The sequence below is a fragment of the Polyodon spathula genome, chromosome 5, assembly GCF_017654505.1.
Source record: "Polyodon spathula isolate WHYD16114869_AA chromosome 5, ASM1765450v1, whole genome shotgun sequence".
In the NCBI taxonomy this organism is placed as follows: domain Eukaryota; kingdom Metazoa; phylum Chordata; class Actinopteri; order Acipenseriformes; family Polyodontidae; genus Polyodon; species Polyodon spathula.
Genome location: NC_054538.1, coordinates 72,889,614 through 72,916,095, shown reverse-complemented (window position 1 = coordinate 72,916,095; position 26,482 = coordinate 72,889,614). Strand labels below are relative to the sequence as shown.

Sequence of the window (26,482 nt, the reverse complement as noted above, 5' to 3'; positions counted from 1 at the left end):
AATAAAGAAACAACTCAAGAGACAGGCAGCTAGCATACCAAGCTGTTCAGTAAATAAAGCTAGGCCTTAGGCATTCACTAGTAGTTACTGCCAGGTTATTAGTATTTGTGTTTCTAAGCAACAGTTTCTCTTATGTCTGCCTTGGAAGATTTAGGGTAGCCTTGGGTGTGTTTGCGGTGGGTTCTTTTTAACGTCTCTGCTCTGTATGCAACACTGTGTGATCTGCCATTGATGGACGATAATTTACTGCACATATAGTGGAAATAAAAAGTATATACACGCATGCATCTAAACATACAAGATGATGTCCACATTTGAATGTGGCATGGGTCACTTCCTAATTCCTGAAACACATGTGGTACACATCTACACCAAGTCTGTCCTTTCCTACACAGTACACCCTACAAACCCTAGGTGAGTGCCTAGTCTTCATGTCTAATAGAGTTTAGAAAGGGGTTTTCGATTGCTGTAGTGGAGACGCTCTTGGGCTCATGTGACAGTTATTCTATATGTATAACTCATGTAGCCCTAAAGGTCATTTATATCGCCACCATTATCAATGCCTGTGGTGATGGTCTCCCATGGTTCCTATAACCCTGACTTGACCAGACCTTTGCCTATTCCACAGAACAAATGTAAATCCCAAAATGTTACGATCCTCCCACCACACCTAGGAGCAGTTTACTTGTCAACAGCAGATTAAACCAACAGGAATGAATGTTTGTACTATTTGTAGGCTTGGGTTTGTTTCACATCTTGCTGAACCAACCTTGCCCAGTGCTTGGCAGCCTTTCCAGGACTACCACACAGAGGCTTGAAATAGTCCCAGCACACCCTCCATTACTGGCTACAGGCTTCTGATAAAGTATTAATACAATTAACATCCTTCACTGTTGAGATTCAGATCATTGCATAATAACACTAATTATCTATCACTTCTTTCATGTAAAATTTGAAATATTTTACTTTTAAAATCAAAGTAATATTGTTATGTGTTAAATAGAAATAAACTATTAATGTGTGTGTGTGTGTGTGTGTGTGTGTGTGTGTGTAGGGTACATATAAAACAAAACAAATTGTTCCATCATAATACAATTACTACTTAGTCAAACTGGAGGTTTTATTTTCAAAATAGGCTCACGTAAAGAAACATCATGCCCAGTCCTATGGACCATTCACCCCTGATGTTTATCAGGGTTCCCACCTTTGGTTAAGAATACTTTTCCAGGACTTTTCCATGACATTGCAGCCATTCTCCATGACACTTTTTAGCCTTGCATCACCCCTCCTATCTACCCCATCCTCATGCCTTTTCAGTCTTTTTAAATTTAATTAACCACACTACAATCCAAAAAAGTGTTAATTGCATATTTTGTGTAACCTAATGGATTTTGCAATGATATATTAACTAACTTGCATAGCAGGAAATAAATAAATTAAACTAATTTCAAAAGTATTTGTAAAGATGGAAAATAAAATGAAAACCAGAAAGCCAGCAAGCATACACACACACACACACACACACACAATATATATATATATATATATATATATATATATATATATATATATAGAGAGAGAGAGAGAGAGAGAGAGAGAGAGAGAGAGAGAGAGAGAGAGAGAGAGAGAGAGAGAGAGAGAGAGAGAGAGAGAGAGAGAGAGAGAGAGAGAGAGATAGAAAACAGAACATTATAAACTTGTACACATAATTGCCAAAAGGTTACACTGTTTTGATTTTCTTTTAAAATGTGTCTATGCAGAAGTTAAAGTAGATTCATACTAATGGACTAACAGTTTAACTTATGCAAATAACACTTGTTTATAACATAAATCTAGTCCGGGACATTATTAGTTAAAATCTCTACCTCAAAATTGTCGATGTTTAGATGTTAGAAAAAATCAAAGTATACAGTAGATAAGTGAGTTCACATAGGTCTGCCGCATGCAAACTCATTTTTAGACTTCATTTATATTTTAACTGCAAACATAATATGTATTTACCAAAATAGTCAGGTTAACGTTCCCTGCATATTTTACGTTCTTTATATAAGTAACACACACTTTTTAAATATCAGAATACCTTGCATACTTAACAGTCTGTTCAGAAAAGGTAGCTATTTTAAATACAATATTTAATAAACTAGTATTTACATATCTCTCTCCAAGCTGTATGCAGCTCACTGTACAGCTGCAGATCCAGGCTTTGTATTCCCTACTGTCGATGTGATCGAGTAAAACACTTTAATAACATATGAAGCGATCCACTTTTTATTTTGCTGTGCCATAAAACCACCAATGGAATTTCTTAAAGACTTTATATAAATTTGGTTTATAAATTTAAGTTACTATATAAAGAACATTCAATATGTAGGCTATGTATTGGACCGTAAAAAGGGCGCTGATGATTTTGAATTCTTGGACAGGATTTATAAAACACACGCAATAGCATGAACACGCAATTAAGATGTGATTTGCAGAGGCAATGTCTCCTTGCACTTTAGCCTTTGATGCATATTAATTCTGAATATGCATATGTAATTCTGTATATGCATATGTAATAGTCTGTCTAATTTATTAAAGCTGCCGGTAATTGCAGGCCTTGTATTTGCATGATTATTTTAAGAACTCAGAAAAGCAAGTGTTAGTTTGCCGCAGTCAGACAGTTTAAAGGCAAGGTGATGTGGGAGACTTGTCTGAACAAGGAGAAGACATCGTTTTCAAGGACAAGGAAACATTTAATAACATTTTTCATACAGCTAATTTTTTAACACTTCTGATCAAGTCAGTTTGTAAATTATGGTTTATAATACTGGTACCGTATTGTTTTGCAAACTCTAATTTTCAATACATGTTTCATAGCTTACATGAAAAAACAGAAAGGTCTACAAATAGAGAATATAGAATCTATATAAAAAAGGTTCTTAGAAGCACCTAAAAAGGTCTCCCCACAGTGGCAAAGCAAGGTTCTAATGAGAGCCTTTACTTCTTAAGAGTGTAGGCAAAAGAACGGTGGAGAAGATTGAGAAAAGATGGAACGATATTCCGAGGAGCACAAAAGAAAAAGTCTCATATACAAGGAGGTCTCATCCTCCAGAATTATTTTAGTAATGCTTTCAGAATAATTTTTTTGTAATATGGCATTCTGATATTTAAAAAATACTGGTTCAGGCATATTGTTAAATTTGAGTTGGAAAGAATACGTTAAAAAAAGGACAGAGTGACAGATGACGCAGTTAGTTATAGCCAGAGGAAGTACAGTTTTTCCACCATATATAGATACAGATATGCTTTAAAATCATATATAGAGTAAGAAATACAGACAAACATAAGAAATAGGAGAGCTGTAACTGCATAAGACTTTAAGAAGACATAAGTGGTAGTAAAACTGAAGACTGTTTGTATGCAGCTGTATGGAGTTATTGTTTCTGAAGTTTGAAAAGTCTACATGCCTGGAATTATTCTATATGAAATAAGAAGTTGAACTAATATGCGAAGCACAGTTACTGGATGATGCGTCGTAATGCAATGCAATGTATAAGCAACCAGACTACAAACTCTGTAGTGGTACATTTGTTTATTAAGAAGCCACCGCACATTTCATATTTTATTCATTTGTATTTCGAGCTTGTAACACATCTTCATCTGTTACAAGTACTGCTTGTACCAAAATCTCCAATTCCATATTGGTAAATTTCATTTTTCGCTTCCAGCATCCTCATCACCATGGCTAGTACCAGGCTGAGGTCTTTGTGTGCCATTCATTTTCCTTTGGAACGTATAGCCTACACACGCAGGGTTGACCCAAACCCGCTATTTATTGTGAGAGGTGTGTAATTCTCCACCGTTAATTGCGGTTAGGGGTATTTAAATTGATTGCGGAATCGCCTGCTTTACTTAATTAGTCTTATAAAATAGGTTGTTATTTTGACGCTGAGTGCGGCCGTACTGAACACGCACATTATGTGGCTTTCTGGGGTCGGTTTTTCCCCTTTATAAATATGTGTAATGAAAAAAGCTTTTACATATTTTGTTTTTAGCAATGCTAAAGTGTACCTGTATTTGCCTTTAGTGTAGCTTCATCTCCCTTATTGTAAATTAGCTAAATGCTACGTCTGCATCGATTTTTGTAAGGTTAAACTTTGAAAAACGTTAATTCACTTTATAATGTCAAACCAGGTTTTTGTGTGATGTACATAATATACTGAGATAAAAGTTTGATCTTTACAGTTTTTAGATTTTATTACATTTTGTATAAAAATACAGGAGTGAAGACTTGCTTTTGGAAATGACTTTTTTAAATTAAGTTTACGAATGACTGAAATGATAAACCTTAGACTTAATAACTATCAGTTGCTAATTTTAGCACAACAGTACACATTTCTAACCAACTGTCACTACAGTTAAATAAAACAATCAACAGTTAATGCCACGGCAGCAAAAGCACACTGTTAATCTGTTCTTTTAATTAAATGCAATTATGTTGTTGGACTGAAAATAAATAAAAATAAATGATGATTAATGAAAAAATTCAAATGGCAGAACCTTAATACATTATCTTCCACATTTACCTACCGAATTATCTTTCCGCTGCCCGCACGGACGAACCGAAATCTCACCCACAACAATACTGTATTAGCAATTGACCGTCCTCCAATTATGCAGCAACACAATCACGACAACTGTGACGTAGCACTAGACAGACGGCTTTGACCAGCCTTGTACACAGCCCCCTAGACGGCATATACTTCATTCATTCTGCAAATATAAATTGTGCCATCGTTTTCCATGACTTTTCCAGGACATTTCTTTTTTTTCTCCATTTTCTGTAACTTTTCCAGGCCTATAAATTAAGGTAGACATTTTCCAGGCTTTACAGGACGTGTAAGAAACCTGGTTTATATCTGCTTAACAGCATTAGCTTTCCTTTGAGTTTTGAAGCTGTTAGGAAGACAGAGGAATAACATATTGGTGTAACTCAAAAGACAATATCTTGTTCCTTCATGTGTGCCTATTAATCTAGGGCACAAAAGCAAATGCAAAAATGTAACACATTCGACATATTTTATGAAAAGAAAAGTGTGTTATTACAAGATAATGTATTAATTTTGTGCTGGCTATACAGAATAAGGGTATTTTTCTTCTATTGAACAATTTTTAGGTGGTCAGTATGAATAACATGGATGTAAAAAAACTAACAACACTATATTTCACAAACATTTAAACAGAAATACTATTGACAGGACAAAAAAATACATGCATTTTAGTGAATAAATGCAACTTTACTCAGTCTAAATCGAAAACAGCTGTGCATCTAATATCTAGATGAATAACTACAATATATAACTTATTCACCTTAAAGTGGAGTAAAAGCTTAGTAAATCTATCCCAATATTCCTTCATGTCAAATAATACTATCACCTACACTAGACCAGGGATCAATGGCATGTGTCATGTAGTGTTACATAAAGTCTGCATCTCAACTGGTCTTTGAAATATGAGGCTTAGACATCAAACTTGACCAAGAGAATCATAGAATACACCTGTGTATTGAATATGAAGCCAATATCTCAAACATTTTTTTCATCACCCAGAAACCAGAATGCCACATACCTTAACACTCAAAATGAGAAGCTGCATGTGAAACACTTTCAAAAGGTATAAACCTAAGCAGCAGCAGCTTTACAAACACATTTCTAAATAGCGTCAGCAGTAGATTAGACTGATTTTCAAATCATTTTTCGGGCCAGGTCAGTATTTTTTTTCCCCCTTTTTCTTTTTAATCCATTATGAACATGTCTTGCTTATAATCAAGTGGGAAGCAATCCCACGAATAATGCAGGAGTAGTAATTGGGAAGATAGCATCCGTTTTGAGTCATCCCTTGATTAAAAAACAAAATACACAATTTATATACAATTTTCACAACCCACTTCTTTTTTGTTATTATTATAAAATCCTCTTCAAGCTATGCAGATGTAAATGCTGAAATAACCCTAAATACCCACTTGTAATATCCTATTGCTAACTCTATGAAGATTGTAGAGTGCAATTCCCAAAGACTAATGGCTATTGAAGGGGCTTCTCTGTTTTAAGACTATTTGCCTATTTCAACACCAGCAAGAGCTCTGAACTGCAGGGGCAAAACTAGGCACACTGGACACTTTCATTATGTTTAAGTGATGCTTTCAATGTGAGGCAGGATAATAATTTCAAATTCTAATTTTGTTACTTTTGCTGTCGGGTTATGATTTATCTCGGTTGCGGTTTCCTAATATGTTTCAATCATGAATAAAGTTGTGCAATTTGACGGCATGATACTAATTTCAGTTAACATGACTCTTCTAGAATGGATCAGCACACTTACTGAATGACACTTGATGCTACTCTCTATGTCTGCTGTTTACAGTACCCTTGCAGAACTGCAGAATGGAATTATGTTCTTGCTGTCATCTTGTGAAAAAGCCATATACCAAACACAGATAGACTATGCTGTCACTCACTGTATAGGCAGACTAGTCTTGTTCTGTGCTTTTTGCTACTGTCATGTATTATGCACTTTTTTTTTTAAACTGTATATCACGTATTATGCATTTCTCTGTCTTTAAAGTATTATGGATTTTCTTACTTTTAGGGTTGTAAAGTGCTTTGTGATGGTGGTCCACTATGAAAGACGCTATATAAAATAAAAACTGATTGATTGATTAATCATTATTAGTTAAGACAACAATATCAATGCCCTGACAAGCAAATAAACAGTCTTATGTTGTACCTTACTGTAAGCAGTTTTATGTTGTACCCCACTGACAGTTACACTTTCAATAAAAAGTGCTATAAATCAGATTTTTTTCATTGAAAATATCACAATTGCTTAAATTAAGGAAGGAAACGGAACTTCATTTAGTCTTCCTAAACAAGAAATACATGTTCCTGAATAAAAAACAATATTATATTCTATATTATAAGCTATATTACATTGAAATCAGTCATCATGTCAAACTGATCTTGTAAATTAATGTCTGCAAAACATGCACAATGGAATAGTTACTCAAAGCTATTTTCTCATGTAATCAAGCCTTTATATTAAATGTCTGCATTGTTTATTTCTGGTTTGGATTATTGCAAAAAAAAACCAAACAAAAACAACAACAAAAAAAAACTAAATATAACGCAGCTGTGGGCAGCTTACAGGCAATTTTGAAAAGAGATTTGAAACAGATTTTAAAGTTATATGTGTAGAAAGTTGTCAGGATGCTAATGAAAAGAAAAATTACAGGTCCGTTATTTAAACATTTGTAGCAACACATGAGGATGTAGAATGCTATATTTATTTTTCAGAACTCCGCTATTTCAGTTGAAATGTAATCACTATATTTTCAGCTAATGCAGTTTTAAATAAGCAACAGATGGTGACTCAAGCAAACTCCAGAACATCTTTTTCTCAGTCTCCTATGAGATTTCATACCATTTGTTCTCTGAGCAAAAGAGACAAACTCTGGGAACTTAGAAAGATCCCTTTATTCGCAGTGTTTCATCTAAAGATTCATTCATAAAGTATTTGCAGAGAAGATTTGGATTGAGCCTTTTGTCATCTTAACTGCCATAGACGTTATACAAAAGGCCCACTTGAGTGTCACTAGCTGCAACTGGCACATTCCAGGAAAAAGAGTATCAGAAATGTTTTTATTTACTTCAAAACTAATTTATCATTACCCCCTACTTGAAACAACTTCTCTACTTAATTTCCTGGGCTTGAAAAAAAAAGGTTCATTATCAACAGCACGCCAGTAATTAAAAGAAATTGACAAGCAATGAGGCTTTTGTACAAATGGGGATGTGACTGAATAGGGGGCAGCGGGGTTGCCAGAGCCCATTATAGTCTTATGTGATGGGGTCTGTACGCATGTCTTGTTCTTGTTTGTTTAGTGAAGGTCAGGCAATTTGCTAGCTGCTAGTATGTGGCATTGGTTTGCCCAGCTGTCTTAGGATAAAGAAGTCTTCTCCCACAAATGCTAAATGACAGTGATTGGCAGCCCTTCCATGAACTCTGTCTGTAACCTGGCTACTGTTTTTGTAGACTGCACAAGGGTGCCTAGAATTGGGCAACATGCATCAATTTGGACCTGCTGTTCACTCACTATTCTCTATTTTCTTTTTTCCTTTCAACACAGAAGAAAAAAAAAAATCAATCTGTTCCAAAAATGTCACAAGCTAAAGAACCCTCCTCAATGGAGTTTGTAGGTTGATACGAACAAAACATTTATTTTTTGTCTAGTGATGCCTTACATATTTATATAGTATAATTATCTTGAGAATTATTATTTTTTTGTTATATAGACAGTTCTATGTATGTATTGTATATACAGTCGAAGACAAAAGTATTGGTAACCTATGCTTATACCATAACTCAATGTAACAGATTAAGGCCAAGCATTTAGTAAACTGGAGCCACTTTTTAATAAAACAAAAAGAAACTTCTAAAATTTCTAGAACTAAGAAATAATCTATTAAAAAACAACAAAAAAACATATTTAAAGTATTCATTCATGACAAAAGTACTGGCACCCCTGCTTTAATATTTTGTGTGTCCTCCTTTTGCTTTTATTACAACTTTCAGACATTTATGATAATTTTTTCAGCTGACAACGCTTGGCTACAGATTTTTTTTTTTTTTAGATCCGTCTAAAGCATTTCTATTTCTATTGGATTGGGATCTGGTGATTACGCGGCCATTCTAGAACTTTTATCTTGGTTTTCTTCAAGAATTCCAGAGTTGACAGTTTTGGAAGATAAACTAGTCTACGAGCAGATGGCATCATTGTATAATGTTTTGATACACTGCTGCATTCAATCGATCTTCAAATCACATCAATGTCTCAAGTCCCTGGACTGCTAAAACACCCCCATATAATATTTATTATGCATTTATTTCACAGATACCTTTAATCAAGGCAGACCTCCTCCATTTTTAACTGTAGGTGCTGAAGCTTGCTACGAGTCTTCAAACGTGAATCCAGCTCCTTTGTCTTGACCATCATCTGCTGTGTTGCCAAAACATTCTTCCTCAACAGATGTTGGAAATAAATTACCTCTTTTTCTGGCTACTGACTTTATAATGCAGCTTAGTTATTGGGTAATGCTTTTCAATCAATGAATACATTTTTTAAAATTAGTTCTATTATATTTGTACAGACATGTAATATAAAGGTGCCAATACTTTTGTCAAGAACACATATTTGAAATTGTTTTGTGTGTTTTTGTTTTAGTATAAAGACTGTTTGTTAAACTACCAGAAATTGTGTATTTTGGTCTTTGTCATAAGAATTAGTGACTAATGTTCATTAAATGCTTGTATTTAACACAAAAGCAAGATTTCTTTGTTAATTACTTAGGCTAACCATATGCAAACAAGGTGTTTAATTTAAAACCCAGACTAAGCGCATTTAAGCTGTCAACCAACAACTGCAGACAGGAACAGGATTTGACTGCTCAGTCACTTTGCACAAATGAAGAGTCTGTGGCCACTAATTCCACAAATGCCCTGGCTTTCAATGTGCATTTACTAATGGCACTAGATCAGTATTTTTTAATTCACACAAAATACTAATAACCAGCTATAAATTGAATTAAATTCTGAAAAACGTATGATTAACATCTATAGAGAGATACGCTAGACATAACAAAAATGAATCACAAATATTCATGGTTTCTTTCCAGTAAACAAGACTGGCTGCTTTAGTTAATGTTTCTGTGCCCCTATCTATTTATTATTAAGCTTCTAAGCTCGCAGCCTTTGTTGTTAAGATTATTATTTTTCTCTTTCTGCCAACAAAAGCTTAACAGTTGTATAAAATAAGAACTGTTGCAGGAAAAGTCTTGAACATTTTTTTTAGAGTTGTTGATGCCAAAGGAAACTAATGTCAACAGCTGAATGAATGTGACTGGTCACATGGTTTGGCAGCCATATTGGATTTTACGACAAATTTTGGACAATTTACAAATATCTTGTTGGAAACCACTTATTGCAGAGTTCTGAAACTTGGTATACATGGTTAGGGACTGTCCAAGATGCACGGTGCTCGAAATGAAGCGGATTGGTTCAGTGCTATGGTGGTTATGTTGGCTAACCTAATTAACACACAAACTGCTAGTGATGTCTACAACTAAGTGAATGGCAAGCAGTGGATGGCAGCCAATCAAAATGCTTAAATTTCACATTAACTCCTTGGAGGCCGTAAAGTTGTTTGCAACTTCTAGTTAATGTTTGTGGCAATGTTGCCACACCCCTGTGTATTTCTCTGTTGTATGTTGCGTGTAGTGTGTTAATGTTGGTGTATAGTCATTGGTACACAAGATATAAATCGGTTTAAAATGTATATTTGTTTTTAGACATGAGGATTGCACAGCACTTCACGTGCAGGTAAAATATAATAATATGTGAGCACGGGGAACTGCACTTTTATTAATTCACGTGCAGTTGCACCGAGAGTCCAATTGAATGATTGATTAGCAATCGAGTCTCGGTACAGCTGCATAAAAGCAGCATGTATTCACTCACTCGGGGTTGTGTGTTCGGTGAGTGGAGAAAGGGATTGGAGATGGAGGTAATAATCATAGTAATAGTTAAAGTAAGAACTTCTCACCGTGTTTGTCTGTGTAGTCAGTTTTGTTTGTCTCAATATTTTGGCTAAAGTGCTGTGTCCTGTGTTTTGTTTGTCTTACAACCTTTTATTTTCTGTCTGTTTTATATTAAATGCTGAGCGCAAACAATCGCTCAGCTTCACCAAACTCCACCTCTCTGTTTATTTTGTGTTGGTACCTGGTTCCGGTCTGACGTCACCCACTACAGCCGTCTTTGTGACAATGTTATATATTGAACCACATGAAGAATGACTGTCAGCATTTATTTTTATTTTTCTTTGCTAGTGGTTCATTGACTAATTACTTGCATTCTCTTGTGTATTGAAGATTGCTTTTATTAGAATTCATTTCATTTGACCCATTTTCTTTAGGTGACAATGGGCTCATTAATAAACAACAAACTAGAAGTAGAGCTTGATTAATTTGTAACCAGTGCAGATAAATGAAACCGTATGCAAGGAAAATCTACTGTACAACAAAACAAGGCCTTATTGAAGAACAGTAGGAATGTTAATGTAAAATTCTTCCTAATTTGTCATGTCTTATTTTATTTAATTTTTTTACATTCCAAGTGTCCTAACAGACAGATACAAATACTCATATTCTGGTAACATGCTTGCTGTGCAGTACTGCACAATCATTTGCTTATGCCACTGTTTATGTATTTATGCTAAACACTGAGCTCAACAGCAACCTGTTACTCCAGCTAACAATTACAACATGCAATACAAAGTGAATTCCCAATGGATCACAACAAGGGGCCTAACCGGCACTGCAAACCACCAAGACATTTCTGTCTTAAACAGATGTTTAGTCGTTGCCTGAAAACACACTTTTTTTGCAATATCCAAATATTGGTGGTGGGATGGCTGTTTACATCTGTGATTTGTAAATAGTTGCGGTGATTAAAATCCAAATAGGTTTAGTGTTTATTGTTTCAAAACAGCCAGGGCCGGCCTTAGGCTTTGTGGGGCCCTAAGCTCTGTGGGGCCCTAGGCGGTGCGGGGTCCAGAACATCAAATTAATGCTACAGTAGCAACCATATGTAGTCACATGCACCTACATATACTAATGTTAAGATACAGTAAATAATATTAATGATATTAAAATATTTATGAATACTTGTTTGTTTGTTTGTTAGACTTCATAATTTTTATATAAATCACTCAGAATTCCAGTTTGCTTCAAACATCTGGTGTATTAACTTTTTCTAAAATGACCATGCCCCTGTGGATACATTGAAAAACACTGCAATGCGCGACTATAAGTGGGTTCTGTCAGGTCAGAGGCAAGAACAACCAGGCAGAAATAAATAAAGAATCAATAATAACACCAAAAAAAATCCCTTTTTACATTTCTTCTTTTTTTTTTATTTACAAATTAACCCCTGGGCATTATCAAATCCTTTTTTTTTTAATTTTACGTTCTAAATTATGTAAGAACATACATTACAAAGACATCTTCTAGCTTTAGCGACAGCAAAGTTCAAAACTGAGTATTCTACATTCTTGACAACTTTGTGCTAATTTGACAGCAATGACAAATTTTGAGTCCTCATTGAGCGCAAACACGTCTTGATCACGCCCCCCTCCCCCGTTGGTTTTTAGTGTTTGTGTTACAGTAAGTATTTTTAACAAGATGTACACCATATCTAATCACACCCATATCTGTAATATTTTGTAAAACATAAACCTCTCATATCCAAGGCAAGACTCATAGCAGCCTATAATGTTATTTAATTTTTTTCTTAGAAGAATTTTTTTTTTTGTAAACAAACATGTACTTAAAAAAAGGGTATTTTAGATGTGGAGCGATGTAGTTTAATTATTATTATTATTACATTCAGAAATTGGGTATTTTACTGTGTAAAAAAAAAAAAATCTAATTCACAAAATGAAGAACGGTATTAGAAACAATCATGCTGTATATTTATATAATCACTTAACACTAACAATGCTACCAGATTCAGACGGTAGATCTGAGTTGCCCAAACATTCGACATATTAACAAAACAATAGCTTGTGAATTCACTAAATTGCATTAATGGATATGATTTACATTAGCTGCAACAACTGATATGGTTTTAACATAAATCAGTGTATTATATGCACCTAACCAAAGCAGGAGGATTTTTAAAATAAACAACATGTGTTTATAAACTAGAAAAGCTTAACTTTCACCATAAATGAAGAGGCTTGTGAACAAGAAACATTATTTTACAATTTATTGTTACCTGTTAAGTCTACTTTTGCCCACATACCTTTTTGACTTGCTGAACAAAGAGGCAAAACACTTTGTGATGGTGGTCTACTATGAAAGTTGCTATATAAAAATAAAGATATTATTATTATTATTATTATAAAAAACTACAAAAGACAGCCAAGAATATCTTTAATATATGTACATTCTACTGGGAGGCGGGGGAATGCATTTTAAGCTAAAACAACATTTCCTTAAGGGGAAAACAATATATAAAAAAGAAATAATGACTGTCTTGTGCAAAGGTACTTTAATGAGTAACCGTGGTGGTGCTCTCCACTGGAGGCAAAGCAGAATGACCCTTTCTGACCTGAATTCCTATTCCATATGTTAATATCATTCTTTTCTGAATATAGCCATATCCACATAATCATTCCACATCATCACACATGATGTCCTGCAGCAATGTCTAATGCATGTCAATGTATCTCAAGGAACAATGTGGTAAACTAATAAAGACGGGTTGGAGGGGCTGTGAGTGAAACGGTTCACTGCTCTGAGCAAACCCTCCAGGGGGGTTTCAGGTTGCACATTCACCTTTGGGTTTCAGATCTCAAGTACAAATTGCTGATGGCTTCTGTGATGACCTGGGTCAGAAGCCTGAGTGTACCCAGCCACTGTGCAGGGGGCACGGGGAGGTCAGCCGGCACTGCTACCAGTGGGAAATGGCTCCCAAGAATAAACAGCGATCTAAGCTGGTTGAAAACACAACAGGAGAAATGGCTGCCGCTGCCTTAGCCAAATAATGAAAGAAACTTAAACTGGGACCAGGAAATGAGTATCCTCAAAATGTAGTTATATTGCCACAAACTGGCCTATTCCGTTTACTCTCTAACAAAATAAGAATATTCAAAAGGTATGCTAACACACAAGGGCAAGGCATGCAAACAACTTTTTTATTTGGACTTTTTCTAGCTACTTTATCTACCAAATTGATAGATAATTATCCACAACTTAGTCCTAAGTTCAATGCTGTGCCATACATACTTCTTTCCTTGCTACATTAACAGCATGTTTACTTTTCTAGGCTAATCCCTCCCCACCTTATCTTTAATGGCATCTTGACTGAATGTATGCAACCCATCGCATTTACAAGTCGTTCAAGCTGACACTTAGACTGATCTGACAGAATTGTTTTTATTGCCAGTCAAGATGTTTTTTGCATTGTTACATCTCCACCACAATCTAATTTTGTTAAAAAGATCTGCTGCTTATTTCCTGTAGTAAAGGAAGTAAATAAACTATTGTGTGTAATTGTGTATGAGAGACTGGGGTGGAAGCCTGTTTCCAGGGAAGCAGTCAACCAGCAGGCAACGAATAAAGGATGTGCTTCATGGGAGTAAAATCTTCCAGCACCTTACTAGGGCAGACAAAAGTGAAATCAACATCCAATTAATCCACTTATCTATACAGAAGGATATATTACTATAATAAGCAAATACAGCAGACATCATAAACAAGGGGTTGATCCAATCAATTCAAAAAAAAAAATCCACATTTGTTTTTGTTGTTCTATTACAGCATTCAATCACACTGTCAAATAACTATGTATTTCTCTGTTACATACGCTTTTCACCAAAAAAAGAAAAAAAAAAACAAACACCTGAAAACAAGATGTGTTTAGAGTTCCACACAAAACATTCCAGCTACATTCTGGTGAGATTATACATTTCTAGATAACTAATTAATAAAAAACATGCATACCCACATCCAGTAATCTTTGTTTTTTTACAGTGAGTGCTATTGTTATATCAGTTAATACTGACTAACACAACATTACTTGCCTGAAAAATGGGACTTACTAAGAAAAATACACTAAGATACATTCCCATTATTTGAATTATTTATGACTTCTACAGCTGCTCAGATACCCTCAACCAGCATCACGTGATCTTTTAAAGCTTGAACTGTTTCCCTCTAAAGTACCTTAGTGTGCAACTGTCTTTTGTTGGCGAATGCTAGGGAGCATTTCTTTGCGTTTGCTGCTGTCAGCAGTTCAAACTTAAAATTCAAAACAGTTAAATGCTCCTCAGGAGGCAGATTCCGGCTCATCTCCGAAAACGATTTATCATATACACGGGGTAAAAAAATGTTTTTGAAGCACACAGAGAAAGTCACATAGAGTTAAAGACAGCCTTTTTTAAGACTTTCTGATCTCAAGGAACATTAAACTGAACAGCATGGAAAAATGTTGAAGAGAATCTTATTCTAGAAATCTTATGTCTATAGCTTACAAGTCTTTGTGATTTTGCCATGTTTTTCTAGCTTCCTGTTAATCTCAATACGCATTTTCTAGGCAATTCTTCTAATAAATAAATAAATAAATAAATAATGCGACATTGTGACTTTCTAAATCTGCCGACCTACATACTTTAGCTGGTGGTGTCAACAGAGTTGAAAGGTGACAATAACACATGATTTCTCAATACCGGGAAGCAAAAAAAAAATGGCAAAACATATACCGGTAGCTATAAAACGGATAATAAAAACACGTTCCACAAAGGATATGATGTTCAGCTGAAAATGTAAAAAAGACAAGTAAATATAGTGTGGTGTCCCAATCCTGGGATTTGCATCAATCATGGTCTGGGAAACCAGACTGGCAACAACAAATTAGTAGAGGAGCGTTCATAGTTTTTTGTTTAAACCCACTATTCCTGCAAGTCATTAGCAGTAGTAAATACAATATTGTTATATTGTTTTATAGAATTGAGTGAAAAAGTTCTACTATGACATACCAGAATGTACACTTGCACTGAGTTTACAATTTAAGACAGCTAACTCAATATTACTGTAATGTATGAGCTCAACTGCAGATGTATACTTTTATCAAACCTCTTCATACACGCTATTAGACCTCATACATTAGAATATGCATTGCATGGCAATCATCCTTTAAATACATATTACTGTAAAGCACCTTTCCTAACCTAACGACAGCATGGAAGGAAATTCCAAATAATGTCATAACCAGATAAGCACTATGTAAGTGGCACAGCTACTTCGGTTTGTAATGAGGTATTTGTGAATCTAACAAATCTGTTGTTTTGTTAGAAAATGAACTAGCTTTGTAATGTCTTCCTTGATCTGCCATGCGTGACCCAGGGATTACACTCTCCACCTGAGCTGGTTTTACACGGCAAACTAAAAAACATGAATCTTTGCTGGCAGTGATCCCACTAGGATACTGATGAATAATGATTTTCCTTTCGCCCCTTCTAGCCACTAGAAACAAAATAATAAGTAACCCAGGAATAAGGAAATGACTGAACCCATTCCAGCTGTGGATTAGCAGCCAGTTAAGCCCCCATCTGCTCATCCTGTCTTGAGAGGGCCTTCCAATTTAGCTTTCACTGAAAGATCAAAAACTTCATTAGGATCAAAACAAAATGGTGATCAAGGAAGAATTTACATTATTTATACTATAGAAGAGCACTATAAACTAAACTGGACGCGGAATGAGACACCTTAGGGGTATAATTAACTACTGCTATCATGCAAGAGGGGGGTAAATGTTTTCATTTAGATTTTTACGTCCGTTTCAAGTCATGCATTATATATCTATAATATATATAATATGAAGTGCAGTAGTATAATATATATATATTATATATATTGAGTGGACCATATATATTGGTAAATGGAGGGGGGTGGGGGGGGTGTGGTCGACTTAATTGATAACGAAGATATTAAGTGGACCTTACCGAGATTTACTACATACAACTAACAGCACAATAAACAAATTAAATTTCCATAATAAGGTTTAGATGATGTTGGTTTGTGGGGAGTTTTATACCCTACACACAAAGTGTACCTATAAAATAACCTGTTCATATTTTTTCAAGTTTAGTGCTTTACAGTTTACAGGGACAGTGTTCGAATGACATATTTCAGCGCCAGTACCAGCATGAAATTACAGTAGTCTATGTAACAAATGCAAATATGTTATCACTATATATAGTACTAATCTGAATATATGGACAAGAATTTAAAAAACAAAGTTGAATATTATTTTCAAATGAAAATGTATAGCTTTTGATTTAAGTCTAAAGGATGTGGGATTTATTTAGGACTGAATGAAGCTGTTTTGATTCCTAACCCTTACCTGCAGCGCTGAGTGCCTGCCAGTGCTTTGCTTTCTGATCTTACATATTAGCATATCACAGTTGTTATTGGATTCATTATTCCAAGTCATGAAAACTGGGCAATTCATGCCTATAAATGTTTTGATTATCAATTAAAAAAAAATATATATATATATATATATATATATATATATATATATATTTATATATCTATATCTATATCTATATATATATATATATATATATATATATATATATATATATAAAATTTCAACATAACATTGGCACTAGAGTTGATACAAATAGCATGACACAGGGTTTACAATGATGTTTACATGTGAAGCTTAGATAAATAACGGAGATCAACATGGACAACGTGACCAACTTAAGCAAGTTCACCCTGAGGCGTTCATGGTTATAGAATGGAACCTGGCACACTTTCTAGATTCCATTTGGCAGTACAAGGCTGCTAGTAGATAGACAGTGCCCATGAGATTAACATTATGGACCACAAGCAAGTATCAGTCGGGTCAGCCATCATTTTTTGAACATGGTAGTACTTGACATGAAATGGCACAAATACAGGTAAGTTTTTTCAGGAAAATAATTTTCTAGTGCCATGTATTATACATTTATCCACCACTTACACCTTTCGGGATTTTTTCAAGGAACCGTTTATATCGGACAAATACCCTTTGCCATTCCCACTGATTTCAATAACAGGCATCGTTTATACTGTGTTAAGCACGCTGTATATTTTGGGCAAACTCAGCTGATTGGATCTCGTTATGAACCATTCACATAGATTTAAATAACAAACATACTGCTTATACTGTAGTAATCGCTCTTACTGATCCACCAATTAGCTGTTTTCATTACCTTGCCATTATTCACATAGGTTTCAATTCAAAAGGCAGCACTTTACTGTAGTAAAAGCTTGACAGATCGATCAATCAGCTGTTTGCACCTTGTTACTAATCGATTACCCCTGTACTGTACCTTGGCTATTTACTCCCTGTACGCAGTGTCGGGTTTACAGTTTGAAAAAACAGCACTGAATGCAACAGCAAGCCTGGCTGGAAAGAGAAAAGCGATGAGCATCAGCACGAAAATTCAAAACTGTGTAGATGCTGTGCATGCTTGGAACTCTGTCAGGAAGCAAACAATGCAACGTTGCTTCAAAAAGCTGGAGAGAATGTGGGAATGGGCCTGATTACGGACTGAGGAAGGGGATGGGAGTAGTCTGTAAATAATGTGTGTTTGTAAACTGTGTTATTCTTGTTCAGATCTGTTAGCATTCTGTGTGTTTTGGTGCTTGTGTGACTTAGAGCTGAAAGACTGCCTGTGATTGCATCAGTGAGGGGGTGGGAGCAGGTCTGACATGTCCACTCAGAGATAGGGAGCGTTGGACCAATGAATGAGGAAGGGGGAGGGACTTGGGTGAGAGAGAGACTGAGTTTGCGAGTGAGAGGAGAGGAATAAGAGCCATTGTTCACTAAAAGCTAAAATAAATAAATACAACAGTTTCCTACTGCTTTGAACCGCATATTGTCTATCTCATTATATCCTAGAAACTAAAATATATAAATAAGTCCTGTTCGCCTGCTGGGCATATCAACTTCAACCTCCGTCTCGATCTCCTGCCTGTCACTCAGCAGCGAATGCACGCATCCACATGGCAGAATGCTACCCAGTCACAAGCATTAATACCCTGTATCTTTCTAAACAAGGGATTCAGGGGAGCTTCCAAATAAAAGATGAATCTCAAAACAATAATAATATAGTACAGTAACTGTTACAGCTGTGTATAATGGTATTTAAAACATGATTCCTTTATCCGCCTTTTTACATACCCATCCTTTACTTTGGTCCCATCGCAGTCAGATATGTGATGTATTACTGCACTTTTTATTACATTCATAGGTTTTAATAAAAAAAAAGTTATTAGTGTATTAAGTGTCTTAATAAATATTTTTAACCGCAAACACGCTTGTTTGTTTTGATTACTGGACTGGTGATTGAGGGATATTTTCAGGTTATTGTGTGGGAGTTTATACTGTCCATCGCTTACTGCGGGTGAATCATGTTACACAAACGTGCTCGCTCTAAGCGGTGGCGAGTGCAGTAAGATGCTGCAGTAAATGTCAAGTATTTTATGAGCTAGTCCTAATAGGAGATATTTATACTCTTTCAACATTGAAAATATCTGCCAGAGTTGTGTGAATAGTTAGCTGGTCTATATATGGAGTTGGCTACAACTAGAGAGGCGATCTTAATTCTACAGTACTCTTATTATTTTAAAGTTACAGTTACACATGGACTGAAAAAACTATCTAAGCAGTTCAGGATTCAGATGAAGAATTCTCACCATTTTGACCTCTGAAAATTTCACAGCTATTTTGCCACATATATTTGTTTTTAGTTTCCTTAGTTCTAAATGAGCTACTTATTGCAAGCCCCTATGGGCAAAACTGCTAAACAGTTTAATATGTGGCAAGAGGACATCCATGATTTAAAACAGATGTGGTATCAGTGGTTTACATTAGAGGTGTGAAACAAGTGTCTTAATTACAATGCTCATTAGCCTTTGCAGAATCAGAATGACTAATCCATTAAAATAAGTTAATTTAGACAAATGAAAAAGTGTAAAAACAATATTTAATAATTAGAAAAGACAAGCTTGAATGCAGATATACTGCAGGCAGGTAAAAAAAAAAAAAAAAAAAAAAGTTACTTTAATAATTTTTAATATTTAAAATACACAAGCAAGTGCAATTACTCCATTTCCCACTGCTATCAGATCCCAGTTCTTACTGACACACTTTTCTTATTTTTTATTTACTGCTACCAATGTGCGTCTGGTAATTGCAAACATTACCACAAATATCCCTCAGAAATTATAACACCCCCATCTTCATCGACTGATCAATTGAAATGCTTTTATATAAAAAAAAACAAAAAAACTTAAGAATAATAAAAAGAATAATAAAAGAACAGTACGTCTTGAATAGAAAGAAACTGTTTTGAAATACACTTACCGTGAGAATAGAGAGCAACTCTTCCACTGTGCAATCAGCTTTCAGCCTCTCTTTAAACATCCTGACAGTTGGGTGCTTCAGGTAATAATAGGAGGCAATGCGGCCATATGTTAGAGGCTCGATAGTGCAGTTGTCCTGAAAGAGAGGCCATTGAAAGTAGAACAGTGGCTTATAAATTTAACCACAGAGTATAAAAAAAAAGAAGAAAAAAAAAACAATCCATGCACATACATGTTTAGAGAGCATCTTCTCTGCATAAAATACAAATAAAAATAATAATCATAATCACAATTAACATCTGGCAAAGTGAGGATACTGCTGTGGTTCATGTGGTTCCCAAGTGCAGATATGTAAATAAAAGGGACTGATTATACTGCACCTCTCCCAGCTGTATACAGTAAGAGCACTCCAGGTCTCTCAGAGACTTCTCAACCAAGTTTGACAGATACTTGTTGATAGTGTCATGGTTCACATCATCCAAATTGTAATAGCTGGGGAAAAAAAAAATAAAAAAAAAAAACAAAAAATATATATATATATATATATATATATATATATATATATATATATATATATATATATACACACACACACACACACCAGTCACCAGGGATGAATTAAGAAAAACATAGTATTCTGATCTTTATTCACCAGAGACCAATAAATAATGACTGCTGATAACCTACAAATTAAACCGCAATTGTAATGGCTGTGTCTACCAGCTCTTTGAAGTTATATACCTTTGAACATAGGAGTGGGATTTTATTAGGAGTTTCAAAGTAGGGAATGAATGAAATAATGCACTACTTTTGTGGAAGGCTTTCACACTAGGTGTACAATAATTCAGACAAACACATGCTGGTAACATATTAATATATTTAACTTAATTGAATTCTGCTGTACTGAATATCATTACACTACCTATGGTCATCATGGCTCATGAAGTTTGTGTTAAATATGAACTATTGATACTGAGACACTATTAAATTCCCACATCCGGTGGTTTTAGGTGACAGCATATTATTGCCCCCTTTAAAAGAACACTATCAATTACCAGGCATACATGTGTATTTTATTAAGCACCCAGTAACATGTTACATTATTATTTGGTTTGGAGATATGGCTTGCAGAGTGAGGATTATTTGTGTGAACTCCATTCAAGTTCATTCCCAGAGGTTTCACCAGGAATGTCTTTTATAAGTAAGAGCCACTCATATACCTTCAATTAACTATAGTATCCAAAATGTAGTCAGATAATTGTTTTCATTCCAAATGAAAAATGTTCTTGTAAAATTTCAACTTAAAGTTGCCCTTTCAGTTAAACATATGACCAGGAAGTGACAGAAGTGATAAATAAATAAATACATACATATAGGAATAGATAAATAAATAAATACGTTATAGGAATGGTACCCAGTTAAGCACTGACAGAATAAATAAATTCATAACTAAATACATGCAGGGGGACACGCCTTACTTCTGTACACACTATATCTAATTTGCTTCATTGCTGTTTCTTAACACATAGGACCTGAAGAAAATACACTAAATCCTTAACTGACTAGAATATGAATTATTTACATTAAGCAATTTTAAATATTATTTATGCATGGTGCGAGTCATTCACCTCTTGCAGGATCATAATTGAACGCATCTGCGATCACCAAAGAAATTATATTGGTTCTTTAAACTGATCTTACAGTGTACACTGGTTCACAATTCACAAAACCTCCACAAAATCTGGTGAAGCTCACTTTGTTGAGCGCTTCCAAAATTCATCATAAAAAAACAAAAAATGCTATGTAAATCGACTTAAAAGGAGTTCAAAACTTTAGTAAAGACACATTTTTCCTAACCCTGCAACACAGCTTGCAAATGTGTTGGTTCACAGGAGGTAGGCCAGCTTGATTATCACAGTGCACTCACTAAAATGTCCTGAGGGAGTCTAAATGTTATAACAAAATTGCTATCACATTTCTGTCAGCAGTTAGTGCGCTAAAAAATTCACAGTAAAAATGGCTTCCATACAGCACTAGTGTTGGTTGGTAAAAGTTACCACATGATGAACACAGTACATCCCAAGTATGTTCTGCTCAATAACTCCTAATAACCTGCACATTGACAAGGAGGCAGTTCATCTATATACTCACATCTTGGGGTACGGACTTCAATACTTAATAAACACTGCACTGGATTACAAACAACAACTAGTAACATGTATTCCGGTATATGCAGCCATTACTTATAGATAATGGGAATGACCTACTTCAGTTTAACGTATTTCCTTGAAAATGTACAGGAACCAAGTTTGGCGCACACGAAGGAACAACACAAACTTTTAACCTGCGTAGGGTCACTGGCTCCCACAATCCTGGCATGCTTTTAACATATGTGACAATTACCTTCATGACTTGCTTAGTTTGGTGTATGAAGGACAAAAGGATGGCATGATAAACACAAAATAGGGGATGGAATAAAAAACACAGACTTATAATGGTAATTCTAAACAATGGAATATATGCCATGAACAGCAGATTCCAGTCCTACAATTGTTACAGAAAAACAGACCTGTCCAGTTTTATCCTTAAACTAACAATGTGTTTTACTGTGGATAAAGAGATACTGTCACACTGTCTTTTTTTTTAACCACAAAAATCATGAAAATTACAAAGCTGATAGATTCCTGCTTCCAGTAATGCTGGTGTACTGGATTGAAACAATCATCTTCGATTGGATGTATTTTTTTTTCTGATGCAGCAAATGGTACTGTAAAATGAGTTATGTATCTTGATTTAATATATTCCTATACATCTAACTATGTCTCAAACATATTTCATCCAGTCCTCTTTTTTTTTTTTTATCTCCATGACATTTAGTTTATTTAACTGTGAACCACCGTTATCCACAAATTGACTTGTCAAAGATGTTAATTTATTACTGTGGCCGTTGTACTCTCTACATCAGCTTTACCGTTGTACAAGCAGGGTTGAATATTTACAAGGCTGCTAACAGGTGCTGAGTTGTTTAATGATTCTAATAGCCTGAGGCGTACTGTGAAAGCCAGCAGGATCACAATTGTAAGCTGTTAGAACATAACAATTACATGTCCCTTGAGGTGTTAGAGTCAGAGGCGGGTTCTTACTAATAGCTTCAAGTGCATGGCCTAGACAGTCTAACAGTTATTAGTAGGCCTCTAGGAACTATTTGTTAACAAGCCCCTTGGTATCATAAAAATGTATTGTGTATAACATTTAAATAATGTCCCTCACCTCATATTGAACAAACTGTAATTATTCGTCACAATAAATCTTTCAATAGAAAAGCAATTTATTAAGATTAACATATTGATATTGTCCTTTGTGTAACCTGGGGTCTGAGATCATTCTTTAGGTTAATAGTCTGATGCACTGAGAGAGCGCTTGATTTGAATGCATGTTGTGTTGAGCCAACTTCCTACTGTTTCTGTATGTTAATAAATGTTTGACCAGAAACACGGCGAGACAGACAAAAAGGATGGATTAAAAAACCTCCAGATTTACTCTTAATAACTTGAGCTAAAGAATGTCATTAAAAAGGTTTATCAAAACTGGACTAGTAATCTATTCATTAAAGGCAGGCAGCCTTCATACACTATTACAAAAGGGTTTCCTGGTAGCCACATATTCTGATACTGTCATTTACTTTTACAAAAGAATGTCCTTACCAATTGATGACGTGGGGGATAATTCATGTAATGAACATACAATAAAAATCAAGGTAAAATGATTCAAGTAAGATCTTTTTTTCTTTTACATAAAACACTGCAACTGCACCAAGATAAAAAAAAAAGGTAAAATGAGCTGTGCCTACTTTAACATTGAGTAACTTATTAATAAGTAATATACTGTACATAACTTCAGTTTTTATAAAACAAATAAATAAAATGAACATGGGAAGGCAAGCATTACCATTAAAGCCTTTTCCTAGATTTCATTTTACGGTGCCATTTTAAAGACAACTGTGTTTAATTTTGGCTGACAGCCATAAAAAATGCCATCACACTGAAATGTTTAGCAAGACAAAGCAGATGTCTTTTTTTTTTTTGTTGTTCCTGAAACCTTTTACTTTGGATGACATCACTTTCAACTTTCACAATTGACCAACAAAGATTTTTTTTTTTCTTTAACAGGGGGGGGGGGGGGGGGGGGGGGGGGGGGGGGGGTCAGAAAACTAGTATTAGCAGATGAAAACATTAACAATTCTTCTTGCCCAGTCATTGATCCTTAATAATAACATTTAAAGCCTATTTTTATTCCAGACATATAGTTTCTTTCCTTACTACAAATAAAACATTTTGACCCTTATTCAACAATAGCATCTCCAGTCTCTCCAACTTAATTCTGTCACCTGAGCAGTCCAGGTCCTCCCAGTTCCACCCCAATGCTTCTCACCACCTTCACGTTTATATTACCGGCACAGCTCCTGGGCTTCGAATTTCTATAAAATCTCCAATTGGGCTTCTTCTATCCACTTCTTTGTCTTTTCCAACCATTTCTCCTCACTTTATCGATCACCACCATCCCAATGGCATCTGCCTATCCCCTTGTCTCAAATCAATCTGCTTGGATTCATCTGGCTTCACCTATCAATATTACAGCATCCCTGCAATATCATTTCCTTCCCTGTTTCGTTAAGCTTTTTCTCCTGTGAAGCGTTGTGAAGTAATTGCACTGAAAACAAATTTTAGGCGGAACATTGACCCTGCATGTGATAATGAGCCACAAATTGCATATAGTTACTAAATTCAGGTCCATTGATGGGCCTGGAGGTGGGTATTTGATCAATGTCATACTTAAGTCCTTAGGTACATACATTGTAGTAATTGTATGGGGAATATATCCCCCTTCCTCCACAACCTGCTCTGTTTGAAGATTGGGTGATTGAAGGAATGGGATTGGCTAGAAGTGAATGGAGTAATCAGAGAAAATAAAGAGCAGCTTTTCTTTAAGTAGCTGGAATGAAGTCATTGAAAAGTTTTATCATCTCTTTGTGAAATCTCTACTGCCTTCAAATTTTTACACACATAGTTGAAAATAGAACATTTCTAGGACAGTATGCAAAGACTTAGAATAAAGACAGCAATGAATCTTGTGCTTTTGTAGTGGGACTCCTCTTGACGGAAACTAAACTATTAAGAACATCTGGTGTGTGTGCGTGTGTGTGGGCAGGTATTACTATCAATGTGCGGACAACATTTGAGAAAATGTCCCCCCAAAAAATAGTAACTTCTGAAATAACAACATTGGGGGGATGCCCCCACTTTGTAAAACAAGTTTTTAAGGATTAAATATGCCTTTTAAAAAAAAAATAAATAAAAAAAAAATAAAAAAAAATAAATAAACAAAAGTGTCAAAATATTTAGTTTGTTGTTAACTTTCACCTTGTCTGACTGGAGTTAGAAATAGTAAATAAAAATATAGATGCGAGTCAATGAGAAGTCCCCACAAATATAGGAAGGCAAACAAGTGTGTGTGTGTGTGTGTGCCTGCAAGTGAGATCATATTTCGGTGTTCATTTTTTGTGAACAGGGTTCCCTAGAATTACTGGAATGTTGTATAGAAGCTTTTAAACTTAGCAACTTAATAAACAGCAATAACAAATACATAAAGATGCATTTTGAAAGGTCTACAAACAAAAACAAAATTCACTACAGCATTTTTTACAATCACAGGCAAATTGACATGATACAGCTAGCAAGAACCTAGTCAGAAGAACAAATTAATGCTCTCATGCTACTCCTGAATGCTTTATATTGCAGAAGTGAAATACTTAGTGACTATTTTTTAGTAGAGATTCAGAACAGAACAAATTAAAAACAGTAAAAACAAAGAAATATGCTTTTGTTTACCACACTAAGTTATCTTTATGTTAAAATACCTGACATTTCTGACAATCAACAAAGGCATTATTTAAGAGAGGCCTGAATACTACGTTGTCAGCCAGTCATTCTAACTAAAAAGCCCATCTGCACTCCCCTTCAATTAGACCTCAGTGTGTAACTGTTTTGGACACAATTCAACATTCATCTTAACAATACAACCTGCCAGCAACTCCACCCTCACAATCACAACCATTACTCCTCTATCAGGGGAGTGAAGAACACGACACACATTGCAACAATAAAGCACACACTTAGCGTGCAACACTAAAACCAGCGGCAATTTGCTCAATGATGCATTGTGTATGTTTTTCAAGAACCTACGTGGGATTCATTATTTCTGCTATTTTTGGAGATTATAAACAAAACAGTCAACATTCCAGCAGAGTGATAATGCAAGATACAAAGCACTATAGACTATTTTATTTAGTCCTTTGTATTATTACTGATTCAGAGGAGATCTGCTTTGGATTGATTATGACTTTGAATTCTTTTGAGAAATTGAGATACCTGTCCTTGTGCAGGGGAAATATGTTGCTCCCTTCG

General features: G+C 35.1%; 1 protein-coding gene across 1 annotated transcript in view; it reads right to left on the bottom strand.

Annotated features, from left to right (window-relative positions):
* The window catches only part of ascc3 (activating signal cointegrator 1 complex subunit 3), a 260,436-nt gene that overhangs the window by 14,316 nt on the left and 219,638 nt on the right, over nt 1-26,482 (bottom strand). The window contains exons 34-35 of the mRNA XM_041251261.1: nt 20,399-20,510; nt 20,020-20,154 (exon numbers count right to left, since the gene is read on the bottom strand). Coding sequence (XP_041107195.1) covers nt 20,020-20,154; nt 20,399-20,510 — 247 coding nt within the window. The remainder of the gene's footprint in view (nt 1-20,019; nt 20,155-20,398; nt 20,511-26,482) is intronic.